This window comes from Colossoma macropomum, unplaced genomic scaffold (genome assembly GCF_904425465.1).
Source record: "Colossoma macropomum unplaced genomic scaffold, Colossoma_macropomum, whole genome shotgun sequence".
NCBI lineage: Eukaryota > Metazoa > Chordata > Actinopteri > Characiformes > Serrasalmidae > Colossoma > Colossoma macropomum.
This window is the reverse complement of record NW_023494807.1, coordinates 15,330,726-15,345,348: the sequence shown is the minus strand read 5'-3', so window position 1 is coordinate 15,345,348 and position 14,623 is coordinate 15,330,726. Positions and strand designations below refer to the sequence as shown.

The 14,623-nt window shown below is 36.9% G+C and overlaps 1 protein-coding gene across 3 annotated transcripts in view; it reads right to left on the bottom strand.

Annotated features, from left to right (window-relative positions):
* Positions 1-403: 403 nt before the first annotated feature.
* camsap2b (calmodulin regulated spectrin-associated protein family, member 2b) overlaps positions 404-14,623 on the bottom strand; it is a 74,079-nt gene continuing 59,859 nt past the window's right edge. Inside the window, exons 5-7 of one of the 3 annotated variants that reach the window (XM_036556116.1) lie at positions 13,194-13,335; positions 11,452-11,591; positions 404-482 (exon numbers count right to left, since the gene is read on the bottom strand). In XM_036556116.1, the coding sequence (XP_036412009.1) occupies positions 465-482; positions 11,452-11,591; positions 13,194-13,335 (300 nt within the window). In that variant the 3' untranslated portion in view covers positions 404-464. Of the gene's footprint in view, positions 483-10,138; positions 10,576-10,784; positions 11,592-13,193; positions 13,336-14,623 lie in introns of those variants that run through there. The other 2 variants (XM_036556115.1, XM_036556114.1) reach the window with 2 other exon arrangements.

The following is a 14,623-nucleotide window of genomic DNA, read 5'->3' as shown; positions in this document are numbered from 1 at the left end:
GTAATAAAGGTAAAGAGTGGACACACTAAATACTGAAAATCTTTATACAATAAACAACAGAAATGAAGAAGTGCTACAGAGGTCACAAAAATGAAACAAAAGACAGGTGGTCCTGGGGCATGGGTGCAGAAAACTCAAAAGAGAAATGGTTCCATGTATGTATATACACACACACACACACACACACACACACACACACACACACAAGCTTCTGCCACCTGTTGGTCAGGAAGAAAATAGGGGGAGAGAAAGGGGAAAAAATAAATAAATAAAATAAAATTTCAGCAAAAAGGAGAGAAATCACCAAGTTTGAATGATTTACAAGAAAACAAATCCACAAACAGATCATCTCTAATCATACTGGAGCAATGATTGCACCCACCACATCTAAAATTGCCTTTGGGTCTATGCAGCCATGTGTACTTCGTTGTATTTCCAAGCTGGCTGTGCACCAACTTAACTCTTTAAGGATAGGGACTCTTCTAAAACAAAAAGATGGAGGGTCAGGGAACACTGTCACTTTGCACTATATTCCAATTTCTTAAAATAATGCTTCTAATACAGCCAGTCTCTCTACTATACTGAGTCACGAAATGGACTTGAGACTGTCTCTGACATCGTATCACTCCCTGAAATAATTTGACTCAATTTGATGTTGGGATTGATCGAGTAAAGATAGCCATGAAACTCCAAAAGTTGTGACTCAGTACCCCGGAAAAATAAAAGACAACATACCTGCCATAAAACAACATGTTACCTCAAAAATGATTTAAAGAGCTATGAACAAATCTTTCTTCCCAATATCCTAGAAATAAACATGCATAGCTGGGAGCATAGCAGGCACCCATAGCTGTACTCTTAATCTGCTGAAAGAGTTGATCCTGAAATTAAAACACATTATTATGCAAAGTCCACTGCGTTAACTGCAGAATGAAGTGGCTGAGGGGCATCAATCCTTCCTCCCTGGATTGAAGACAGCGTCTCAGGGCTTCAATGCTTTCACTACGGTCTATATTAGTTTAAAGTGTCTCTACATCCATCATAACAAGAAAAGCATCTCCCACATTCTTCAGTCTCTCAATTTTTTTCAACATGTGTTGTATCTTGTAGGAATGATGGTAGCTCTGAAACAAAGGGTTTTATAAAATAGTCAACATATTTGGATAAAGGTTCCATAATAGTTCCAATACCACTGACAACTGGTCAGCCAGGGGGATTAAGAGGATTCTTATGTATCTTTGGGAGCAAGATATTTTCTTCTTGACCAACAGGTGGCAGAAGCTTGCGTGTGTGTGTATACATTATATATATATATATATATATATATAGGTGTTCTCAGGTGTTTTCTATTGACATGCCATTGTTCTGTGTCCTGATGAAGGCCTGAGAAGCACATTTTTATACTTATTGCCATGTTTCAATAAAAGGCTTTTTATACTTTTTCTAAGGACGGTGAGCCCAGGATTTCTTTGCTTTGGGATTTATTTTGCACATGCCTTGTGGATGTAGATGGATACTTTTGGGGTTTTTTTGCCTCTTGGTAATTTTCTGCTAAAATGTTTTCTGTTTTTTTTTCCCCCAGACACTAAAAATTGAATAATTTGTACTCAGTTGCTGCTTTTGCGACTTTTTCACAATACAATGTTATACGTCCAGGGAAGTGGACGACAGCTATACGAGTGGATGACGTTATGAACTAATGGGGTGAGAGTCTGAGTCAAGTCTCGAGTCTCCGAGGTGTGAGTCGAGTCTCGAAGTATTTATACTGCTGGTTGAATTGAAGAGATTCAAATTCAACACTTTATATCAAACTTGTGGATGTTTCTGGTATTTTGTGGAGGCTTTTAGCCCGACTCTACTAAACTTTGGGCCTTGGTGGCTCATGGAGGTTGGTTGCTGTTGGTTGAATTGGGAAGAGTCAAATGAACTTTCAGAATTGTGGACACTGCAAGTATTTTGTGGAGGCTTCTGGCTCTATTTTGCTAAACTTTGGGCCTAGTGGGCCTTGACACGGGATGATCAAAACATGCCACCCAAAGCTTCCAATAACACCACTGAGGAATATGTCACCATGACTCAAATGCGTGAATTGTTGGACCAGCAAAAAGATTTTTACAGAACTTTGCTTGAACAGCAAGAAAAGAGCTTTAAATCTTGTGTACAGATCATAGTTGATTCTTCAAACAGGAGGAGTGATGATCTGTCAAAGCAAGTCTATGATCTCAAGGTGAGTTTAGAAATGACTCAAAAGGAATTTGATGATTTCAAACTTTCAGGTAAAACTTGGTCCAAGAGCAGTAATGAAACCAGGGCAGATCTGGACACCGTCTGTAAAAGTTTGATTTCAATCTCAGACAAGACAGACTATTTGGAGGGCCAGTCAAGACAACATAATATTGTTGTTCATGGCATCAAAGAGTCTATCAAAGAAAAGGTATCTGATTCTGAAGAAAAAGTGAAAAAGTTATTCAGAAAAAAAACTACAACTGGATCATTTGAAAACAGAATTGGATGCGGCTCATAGGACTGGGAAGCCAACATCGTCTTCAGCTAAAATCTTGAAGAGCTCAGACATCTTTATTAATGAGGACTTCCCTGAAGCTGTCCGACAGAGAAGGAAAGAACTACTCCCAGCAATGAAGGCAGCTTGAGAGAGAGGTGATATTGCATATTTGAGATATGACAAACTCATTGTTCGTCCACCAATTCAAAATCCATCACAACAAAAAAAGCTCATTGCTCAGAATTCAGCTAATTAATTTTCGCTATTGGATGTTTACACATTGCTTGTTTGGTTTACATATTTACACCACATTGTTTTCTGTTTGCATTATGGACTGTAACAAATGTGATTCTGAGGGTCAGATTTTCAAGCCACTTGATCTCTCTACAAGTGACTCTTATAATTTTTACATTTTTCTTCCTCATTTGATGTCTCCAATATTTGTACCTTTTATAATGAAAGCCAGCTTAATGATTTGTGTTGCTACGCCTTCTAATATACTCTCTACTCTTCATTTGAATATAAGAAGTCTTTCCAGTAACTATGATAAATTTATTCATTATTTATCTACGCTTAAACATCATTTTTCTGTTATTGTTTTATCAGAAACTTGGCTTACAGAGGATTCTAAGGATATCTTTAAACTTCCTAAATATAACTCAGTTCATTTTGTAAGAGAAAATAGATCTGGAGTTGGAGTATCTCTGTTTATTTATGAGGATTATGAATTTAAAATTATGGATGATCTCATTTTGAAATCGGACAGGGCTGAGATAGAATCTGTTTTTTTGGAGTTTTCTGGTACTTTTAACAGAAAGAATGTTATTGTTGGTGTTATTTATCGACCACCTGACTCTGTCGTCAAAGATTTTAATGAAAGTCTGTCCAGATCACTTGACTTGATAAATATGGAGGATAAACTTTATATTTTAGGTGATTTTAATATAAATCTTTTTAAAAATAAAGTAGATACCCCTACTGGGTATTTTCTTAATATTCTTTATTCTAGTTATTTTTTTTCCTCTCATCTACAAATCTACACGAGTTAAAGAAAATTCAGCAACTTTGACTGATAACATATTAACTAATTCTTTGAATGAAGTGGTGAAATCTGGAGTACTGATTTCTGATTTATCAGACCATTTTCTTATTTTTCAGTACTCTTTGACTGACATTAATAAAACCAAAAATACTAAGAAAATAATACACTAACGAATTATGAGTAAGTCAAATATTTCTAAATTTAAAGACATGCTTGCTAATACTTCATGAAATGAAATATATGAAGAAAATAATGCTGATTTTGCATATCAAAAGTTTATGAAAGTTATTAGTCTTAGCTTCAATTATTGTTTTCCAATCGGCACTTTCAGCAAGAAATGTACTCAAGACTTCAAAAAGCCTTCAAATGCAGCACTGTGCAAAAGTCTAGGGCACCATTTCTTATTTAGAAAAAAGTAGTCGATATCTTGTAAACTAGTTTGAAGAACATCACTTCGCCATCGCATGGATTTGATATATTCCATCAGCAGCACACTTGATTCAACATAAGGAAGCATTAATTAGAGAAACCGGGTCTTAGATAATAACCAAAGGTAATACTGGGCTGCCATGAGGAAATGTTTGGAAATGGTTAAACAAACACACTGACATATGTAAAATCAGTACTTACTGAATTAATATTATTTAATATTTGTATTAAAATTCTAACATTAGTTTTTCTTCTGAGCAAATAAATGTTTACAGTCCAGATAAATAGCTTTTTGAATGTAATTTTTTAGGTTCCTAAAACTCTTGCACAGCACTGTATATCAACTTTCAGCTCCGCGCATCATTTTGTGTACATAAAATACCAAGCAGAAATTTTCCACACCCTACTTTGGAACTTGGTTTGGAACATTACATCTGTCTTACTGAGATATTTCAATGCTCCCAAAGATGTTGATTAACTGAATATGATTAGATGTTAGATTAGGGTCGAAACTGAACACTACATGGCAGTACATCTCCAGAAACAGTGAGGTGCAGTCCTGTTACACCTGAAACCCAAATCTCAGAGGGCAAAACTCACATCTGTTCATAACTAATAAAGAAGCATTTTATATTCAAAGCCTAAGGAACACTGTACAGTCTCAAAATCAGCACTTTTGTGTTCTTGACCAAAAGATGCTTAAAATGCGGAAAAATGAATATATCTAGTTCACCAAACATAATGGAGGATCTCAAGCAAGAAAAAAAGGTAAAAGTATATATTAGTTGTAATTCTACCTCATGACCACTAGGTGTCTGTGTTCTTCCAAAACTTGACAAAAATCTCTTGCATAATGACCCACTGCTGTGAAATGTGGTACAAGTCTCCACCGTCTCAGGAAGGCACGCTTTATCTCCTTCCCTCACACACACACACAACATGAAATTATCAAAAAGAGCATTTAGAAAATTCACTGAAAACTCTATGAACTAAAAACACCACATGACTCTTCACTATTCACTCTCTCCCTTAGAGCTCCAGACTCTTTTCTCAGGCACAATGGCCAGCTGGTTAAGATTCAGTAGAAGTAGTTTTGCTGGCCTACAGTAGAGTATTCAGTACCAACAGAGGCAACGCTCACCAGCTCTCTATTAATACCCTCCTCCCTTTCTCTGCCTCCTGCTATCTCTCTCACCCCTCCCTCTCTCTCTTTATCTCTCCCTCTCACACACACAAGACACAAGATAGACATTTGCTCTCTCCAAGCTCAGAAAGAATAAAAATATTATGCACACAGGGCAAAAGCTACAAGCTCCTCCAAAACCTGACCTGGTCTGAAAATAAAAACATGTCCTCATAAATCTCTGACCTCAATCACAATTCTTTAAGAAACAATTATCTCAACTTTCACCTTGAACGATTAATTTTGGTTCAAAAAGTTTTAAAAATATACTGAATATGCAGATGTAACTGGCAGTGGAATATACACAATAAAATACACACACCAAGCTTTCTATTGATTGTTATGGGAGTACTGATACACTCAGCTCACAATTCAGTTTGATTCACAATGGTGGGTTCGTGATTCAGTACTCTATTTGAAAAAAAAATTGAATGGAGAAAAAATATGACTGATGGCTACAGTTATGTTGCTGAACAGCTTACTTATGAGACTAGATCTGGGAGGAGTGTGGAGTATGACATGCTGATGTGCTGAAGTGGGTTGTTTGGTTGATTGTTGTTGGTTGTTTTTAAACTTCGGCATTCAAGCAATGCAACTGCTTTGGATGCCACACACTCTTAGCAAAAGGGTTGTATATAGTTAAAAGGTTCGTTGGCTATATAAAACCATTTTCTTTACTAAAGAACCCATGAAGAACCAACTTCTTCAAGAGTGTGTTTAACAGAATGTTCATTCTTTATAATGCATTGTCAGATTCCTATGATGCACATTGTCACAGTTTCGCATCACAATACACTATAACTGTTACTCCTCTAACCTTTATATACGAAAACATTTCAAAAAGTTATTTTGGCCAAAAAAAAGCGTATATTTTATGGAATGTTCTTGTAATTCACATGGCTCCAGTCCTCACAGGCCAAAACACTGCAGACATCAGCATACTGCCTCACTAAATACACCTGACTCAGCTAATCAGCTAATTAGCAAGGCCTTCTTGAACAGAATTCAGAGTGTTAGATGAGGGTTAATGTTAATCTCCACAGCAATTTGGCCCAGAAGTTCCCTGGTTTGACATGCCTGTTGTAACTGACAGAGCCCAACTGTTATATCGTCTGGCCAATAATATTAATTGATATTGACAATCTGCAGTTTCATTGCCAAAAACGTTGCATATAATTAAGTTGGTTGGACGTTTTTTGCATTATTACTGGGATTTGAACTCGTGACCTCCTGATGACAGGGCAAAATGATGGATCGTGCCACTGCAGAACCTAATTATAAACACTCCCTGTTTAATGACACAATGGCAATACAGTCTGAACTGGTGAATCTAAACATATAACATCATTAGCTGAAAATGACAAAAAACTTCAACTTTAGGATGAGAATAACATGTAATAAACAAAACAATAATAAAGTCAGAAAGGCGTAATTAAAACTGTAAAGAACTCTGGACAACTCACCCACCCTGCTACAACATTTATATGAATTAAGATTGTGAGTTTCTGCTGTTCATTCGAGTTTATAAAGTGTGACCATTGAGGACAGTCATATTTCACAATTCACAGTTGACAACTGAACCATCTGTCAGTAAAGTATTGTTTAACTAAAACTATTGGGGTACATAAAATTAAAAATTATATAAAATTAAACTGACCAATATTACTGGTTATCAGACTTTTTAGCCCCTTAAAATCAGTATCGGGATTATGGGTGAATGAACCCTCAGCCCACATTTCTATTTGTTTCACAATACTGGGTCCATGACTCTATATTCCCACAATATTTTGATCAAATTTCAAATGAAGCAAAATGGTGAGTGTGTCATTGATGTTGCACAGCTTATTCATGACATCAGAGCAATGAGGTAGGAGGAGCTGTTGATTGTTGCTGGTTGTTTGCAAGCTTTGGTGTTCAAATAACACAACTGCATCAGCTGGCATAAAAAAACAGAATGCCAATTCTCCATGACACAATGTGACTGATGAACTGACGGAGCTGAATCACCACCTTTATATGGATGCATTATGATGCATGGATGCATTTTTTCACCTCTATATCTTTATCTTTACTTTTGCACTCTTGTACCATAAAGTGATAATATTTATTTTAATGGTCAGCCACAATTTAGCATGACAATGCCCTATGTACTTATGTTGTTTTTATTTTTACACTACATTTAACTTTTTTATACTAAATTTTACTTTTGTATTTCTGGAGTATTTTAGTAACAAAATATAGAGTATGTTGTAAAACTCAAAAGCTTAGAAATGGAAACCTATCTACCTTCTTTATTTGTATATTGCTTTGGATTTTTTGCCCTCAGCCCACAACAAACAAGACAAAAATTTGGGTGTAAGAAGACAGAAACAGTCGCAACAAGAACACAAACACATGCACATATAAAATGAACAGCAAATATCTCCCCCGTATCTCTCTATCTCTCTGCCCATCTTTCTTTCTCCTCTTTCATCTTATGCCCTCTCCGTCTGAAAGCTTCCAATCCGTGGCTTCTTTCAGATCAGCTGATTACAAAACAATACCAAAGCAGTCAGCACATCCTGACACCATTAGAATGCACACACACACAGCCTCTGCCCTGACCAAGGCTGAGTTATTCATCCCTACTCTATGTTTCACACTGCATAACACTTCTGTTTACTCTCTATGCTTAGAAGACTGCACCCACTTTTCACATTCACACTCAAGTAAAAGTAATAATACTTCAATCAAAAGGAAAAACAGCAATCAAAAGCAACATGAACAGAAGTGAAAAAATATCTTAAACTTAGTACTGAGGAACCTTCAGATCTTAGCACAAAAATCATCTATCAACAGAGGAATTGCAGGTTGTTAGGCTCTGTTTTTCTCTGTTAGGGATTCTTTTGGTCTAGAACAAGATGCTTATACTCATATCCAAGATATGTGAGCAACAGAAGAGAATGAAATGAAACACCAAAATAATTTGTATTAGTAAGTAAATGTCAGTGGCTAAAGTGAAACTCAAAAATATACTTATCATTTTAAAATGCTCATCACTGCTCACATAGTACTCTTAAATCAAGCAAACTGGTATGGTCTATAAGCCTATAAGACTGTCCCACAACTCCAGTCACCTTGTCTTATCATTACTATTGTAACAATACACATTTTTTCAGGTTTGATTGCTTTTAAATACCATGTTTTTTCAGTTTTTCGGTAAAAAGTGTAAAAATGTCTTGATTCTAAAAAGCTCTAATTATTGATCCCTCAATTAAGACTTTTACAGTGCTCTTGATTGATTGATTGATTGATTCAATCAATTATTGACTGGTAACCTCTAAAATTTATATGCAACCCCAGGAAAAAAGACCTGGTCATTGGAGCGTGGGTGTGTCCATATCATAAGCCCTGCTCAACCTGCCCCACCCACTTTACTCTCACAGGATGCACCCAGATATCTTGTTTTTATTAGTGACAGTGGTTTGGTTTTGATGAAAGATGGCAAACAGGAGACCAAGGAATGCATCAAATGTACAATTTTAAAACTTCAAACTTTTTTTTTTCGTTACTGTACTGAAAATGTTCACACTACGTCTCACTTAACTGCTACTAGACATCAACTAAACTCATTCTAGACCCGTGATGTAATAGACCTCTTTGGACACATCATTATGTAGTTGACATGCCCAAATAAGAAACTCTGTGTCTAAGCAGTTTTTCTGTAAGGTTATAAAATTAATGGCCTGATACATTTTACTGTAGGTACAGTTTTCCCCCTAAATGTCACTATATCCTCTAAATTACAAGGTAAATAAAGACTGAAAATGCAAATGCAAGCTAACCCTGTTGTACACTGAACTGACATCATAAGACAGGCAACCTAGCCAAATATCCCACACAAACCATTAGGGTATGTCAAAGTTAGTTAAGTTGCTTTGGCATTAGGAGCCTACAGTTTGAGTAGCTGATGTTTTATAATAGTGCTGAATTTCATTAGTAGACTTAAGTCCATGCAACGTCAGTTTCAATTAAGAGCTTGCTTGTAGGTGTGAGCTTGCTTGTGGATTGTATGGATTATGCTAACCAATACACTAGAAGACTTTGAAAAGACTTCTGAAAGACTAAAGTCTGACACCCTCTCACATCTAAAGACAATGTCACAGTTTTTGGTCACAGACTATGATTTTGCAAAGACTAAGAATCTTGCAGTATCACTATTTGCAAGACCGCAACTAGATTATTCCTAATTATGCACCTGCTGGAAATTTACAAGCAGATAAACACTATTCCTTCCACTCTATAGTGGTACAGATGGGAAGATACGTTGGCTGGGCATGTAAAGATCTGGGGCTCAGCCCAGTTCACTGTAGAACTGTACACTCTGGCAGATCATCACCCAGAATGTTTTTAATTAACCTGTAAAATGTGCAATTACTTTTTTTATTTAACGTACAGATTTACACATTAACAAAACATGCAGTGATTCAGCATTGTTAAGTGGGTGTTATAAACTAAACCATAAAAACAAACAAACAAAATAAGAAACCAGTGTAAAAGAAAAAGGGAAAAAAACAGGCTTCCTCAGTAATGCCATTCTTAAAGTCCTATGCACATTTCCTTACATCAGTGTTACAGGCTCAGTGAACTTGAAATATTAAAACAGTCAGTTTACATTTTTAAGTTAATATGATTATTGTTTTAAAGTGGAGCAGATTTGCCTTTTTACAGAGATTTCAGGCACTCACACATGCATTTTCTCCCTTGCACTCTCTGTCTCTCCCTCTCTCTCTGTCTAGTGCGCACCCCTGGCACATCACTATTTGCATGAGCCAAGACTTAAAACTTACAGTAATATTAAATATGGTTGATTTTGTCACAGCGTCAAGACGAGAAAAACACCTCAAGACAGCCATCCTGACCACCTCACACTAAACGTTTGAGATGACGTGTGCTTTACGCAACTCTAGCAAGACTGCTACTGTAGGTTCAAGAAATAAAAGGCAAGACATGGACAAAAAACTGTCATATGTGTTTAGAAAGTTCGCTACACACAAGACCACAGTAACTGTTTATATATAATGCAGTCATATACTACCTATGCAAAAAGCATTCATCTAAAATAACTGTTACATTAGTGCCCCCCCAAACTGTACTGTAGGCTCATTACATCTTCATACACAGTCTAGACATGTGTTCACACACAGCTCTCACAGCAACCATCTCTCTATATAACGCACATACAAACACACACGCACACACACTTTCATGATTCAGTTCTTCCAACAGTCAGATTTAAACAATGCGCTGGTCATCTCTCCCTCCCACATCAGTCTTTCTTTCAGCACACACACCTTCTGCCAAGTCCATTTCAAGCAGCACTTTCTGTATGTCTACATACACACAGGCTCAACCAGATGATAACACACACTCCCAGAGCTAATAAGAAAACACAGAAGAATTAGACATTAGAAAACATTAGAAGACATTAGAAGATAATCTTTAAAAACTACTAGCTTTTAAAGTTACAGTTAAATTGAAGACCCTTCACTTAAATGTGAATTCCATCATCTTTTCAAATGCATAATGTAACCATTTAGATGTAAACAAAGTCATTCAGACTGGTTTGGTATGAAATGCTCCATTCTACAGAAGGTCCGAATTGTTCACAATGTTGGTGATAGGAACCAGAGGCATTTTAAGCATTTAATGCTGCTGAAAGCTACATCACAGAAAGTTATTACATGAAAAGGTTATGAAGACACTTCCTGATGCCTGATACACTGATTTACAATAGTTCTGAGATACAGTTTGGCCTAAAACACATTTTTAAATACATTGTAGATAGGTATAAGCAGGGCACTGTAAGGCAAAATAGTACCCAAACAGTTTTTTTTTATTTACCATTATTATCATAACATATAATAACTTTGATTGAAGTAGGGAGAAACAAAAAAAAATGGAAGAATGGTGGAATTCCCCATTAAGTTGGCAATCAAAATGTTACAATGCTCAAACTGAAAAAAAGTACAAAATAAAAAGACAAAATATCACAAGCTAGATTTTTCACAATATCAGATGGCATTTGCTTATTTTTAACTCCAACACCTAACCCAACATTGTCACTAAATATTAAAGAATGTGCCATCAGCAAAAAGCTCTTCAGACACTGCTATCAAGAAGCAATCCATTACCAGTCCACACAGTCAGTCCACAAACAGGTTTCAAGACTCAAACTTTACCTTTCATAAGTATAAGCTCTCCACTACGCAGCTGTGTAAAATGTGTGTTTGTGTGCATTTCTCTGTCTCTTACCTTAATGGAGCTGGAGGCATAGAGCATGTCCTCCAGAGTGAAGTGGCAGCAGTTGTTCAGATTCTCCCTGCAGAAGTCTTGGATCAGCTGTAGGTTGTAGAGGCTGTCGGCCAATGACATCGTCTCCTTCACACAGATATCTGCACGGGGCGGAAACAAAACGTGGAAGCGACCAATGAAAACACAGAGACTTGTGTGTGAGGGTTGGCAGGAAGAGAACTGGTGACGAATGCTGGGAGTTACAGGGTGGGGAAGTGTTTATGTTCGAAAAACTGCTCTACCGGTCACTCTACGGTCTTCCAGCCACATTATTACAGGGCCTGCTCAGAACAATACTGTCCTTCAAAGAAAGTGTTCCAAAAAGAATCCTTAAACGGATTCAGCTCCTTCTGAACTGAAAAGATTCATTCAGATGTAATGAAGCTTCCATCTGGTCTTTGTTTTCCCCCAGAGGGTTTTGCTGTTGCTACTTCTATAGAGCACTTTTTGTTTCCAACCACCTTCATTTCCCTCCCATCTCTAACTGTAAAGTTTGTTACACACTGAACATGAATTATTTGTCCAATGTATTCAGATGTCAAATTTATTCCAACAGCTGTATAACTGATTAAACTTTGCACACCTAATGCAATGTTTCAGATGGTCAGACAAATGTGGTATTATTTTATTCACCTTCTATTCAATTTTTGCAGACTTTCCTAGGCAACAAGGACTCACTCAAACAATCACTGTTGTCTCTGGTGCTGGTACAGCAAACAAGGTTTTTTTCAAAATAGGATGTAGCCAATGATGTAGCCTACCCATTGTTGACTATTGCATACAGTTTTTACAGTATTGTTCTCACTTAGTCATTTTGCACATTGTTTTCTGTTAGGGCTTTTTAGCAGTTATTCAGAATTCTTTTTTTATTTCACGTGTTTAATTTATTTGCATCACGTCAAAGTTGAGACACTGTTTTTCAAACTGGGGTTGTGAGAAAGGAATGGTTTACAAGAAAGCTGGATCAGGACATATTACTAGCTTTGTTTTTGTGTTAAGTGAAGGGCATTTTAGGCCAAAAGCAGGAACCACCCGGTTTCTACACCGCTACACCTTCCAAAGCACACCCGTATTATCAGTGTGGCCTTATTATACTAATTATTATATTAGTGACTAATTATGATATCAAAATTTTCAGGATTTAATATGTTCACTATTTGCCTTTCTTACAGCTCCCATTCTTTTCAAGTTGTCGCTTTTAGTTTTACAAAGAAATCTGCAGGGATGTTGTTCCACACCTACAAAGTTCAGCTGTCAACCCCCCCTTTCACCCTGTTTTTTCAATGTCAGGACCTCCACAGGACCACCACATGGCAGGTATTATTTGGGCAGTGGATCATTCTCAGCACTGCAGTGACACTGATGTGGGGGTGGCGTGCTAGAGTGTGTTGCGCTAGTACAAGTGGATCAGACACAGTGCTGCTGGAGTTTTTGTGTCCACTCACCCAGATAATCCCTGTTCTGTGGTGGTCCTTTGGGGGTCCTGACTATTGAAGAACAGGGTAAAAGGGGGCTAACAAAATACACAGAGAAACATATGGACTACAGTCAAAGTGAACTACAATAGTCCATCTAAGTGGAGCTGATAAAATGGGCAATGAGTGTAGAGACAAGGAGGTGTACTTAATGAAGTGGCCAGTTAGTGTACATATTTGCTGATTACTACTCATTTACATCCATGTATAGTGCTATTTCTGCAGTACCTTCCAGTGGAACTGCACTGGGGCAGTAGAAATGCAGCAATGCAGCCAGAGCACAGCCATCTGTGTTGTCCTTCAATAGATTGTCCACCAGGGGGAGACAGAGTGCAGCCTGCACTTTAGAGTCCTCCCTCTTGTACCGTGTCTGCGTGGGTCACAAAACAATATGGTTACAATCTGAACTGAGCAAAAAAATGTAAATACAACTACATGACACCTTTGAAGTGACAGAGATGGGGAAAGGGATCCATTTATTCAATCATTCAATATGTTTCAGTACACAAACACACACATGCACACTGGTGGCTAAGCTGGGAATTATTAATGCACTTTGTATTAGGAACGAGTAACAACAGTTACATGAAAAAATCTCACAGAAGGAGATAAAGTGATAGTGCCTGAGGTCTAGCAGTTTGGACAAAAGGTCATGGTTTTGATCCCAGTGTATGCCTACTTTCAGTGCTCCTTTCAATAAAGTACATAACCAGACGAGCTATCCTTTTAGTTGGGTAATGCAAGTCCATTTGTAATTCAACGGAGTACCATGACTTCCTTTTTTTTTTTTACAGTGAACACCATACTTGCTTTATATTTTATCAACTGATCAAAACATTTTAGTAATCTATGTTTTACTCCTACCTTTCGTGACAAGAGTAGGCATGTGCCAGTGTAATAATTAACCTTCGATCATGGTTTACTATATTACCATATTGCATGTTATGGCATATATATATATAAAAATTATATGTTAAAAATTAAAATGTTTTTTAATGTCAAAGATACATAAAATACATTCTGAGTGTATTTTTTTTAAATAACAGAAAAAATGTATTTATTCTTTATTTAATGATGCTCACTGTATCATTATGCAGGACTACAAGCAGTCAGGACTGGAGCTGGAAACTCAAAACACTGAGCCCTTTAACAACAGCTGTGAATCTGCTCCAACAAACATGTACTTTTTCAATATTTGCACTTAGGTAACACTGAAATATTTCAACTTATAGCCTAAAGCTACTTTCACACTAAACATGGAAAAACTCACTGCTACATTTTTTCAAACACATTATTTTCAATGTGATGTGCAGCGCAAACAGGGATTTTCACGACAGCGAGCTTCACACACAAGGTCATATAAAGTTAAGGTGATATCAAATTTTATGTTGGCCACTGTTTCATAAAAGCAATAAGCCACTTGAGGCTGGGCGTTACTGCGATTTTATCACAGGGAACTCACCTCTGTTCTTATCTGGAAAGGTTTTCTTCTATTGAGGTACTACAGGAGTGTGCTCATTCTAAAGATAAGCCTAGATTTTGGGATCATCATTCATCTCATAAAAACCTTACGTGAGCACATTTTCACGAGCACAATGACCTGTAAGTTTCCAGAACTACATCCTGCATGCATGCATGTTAAAGTATTCAAAACCACA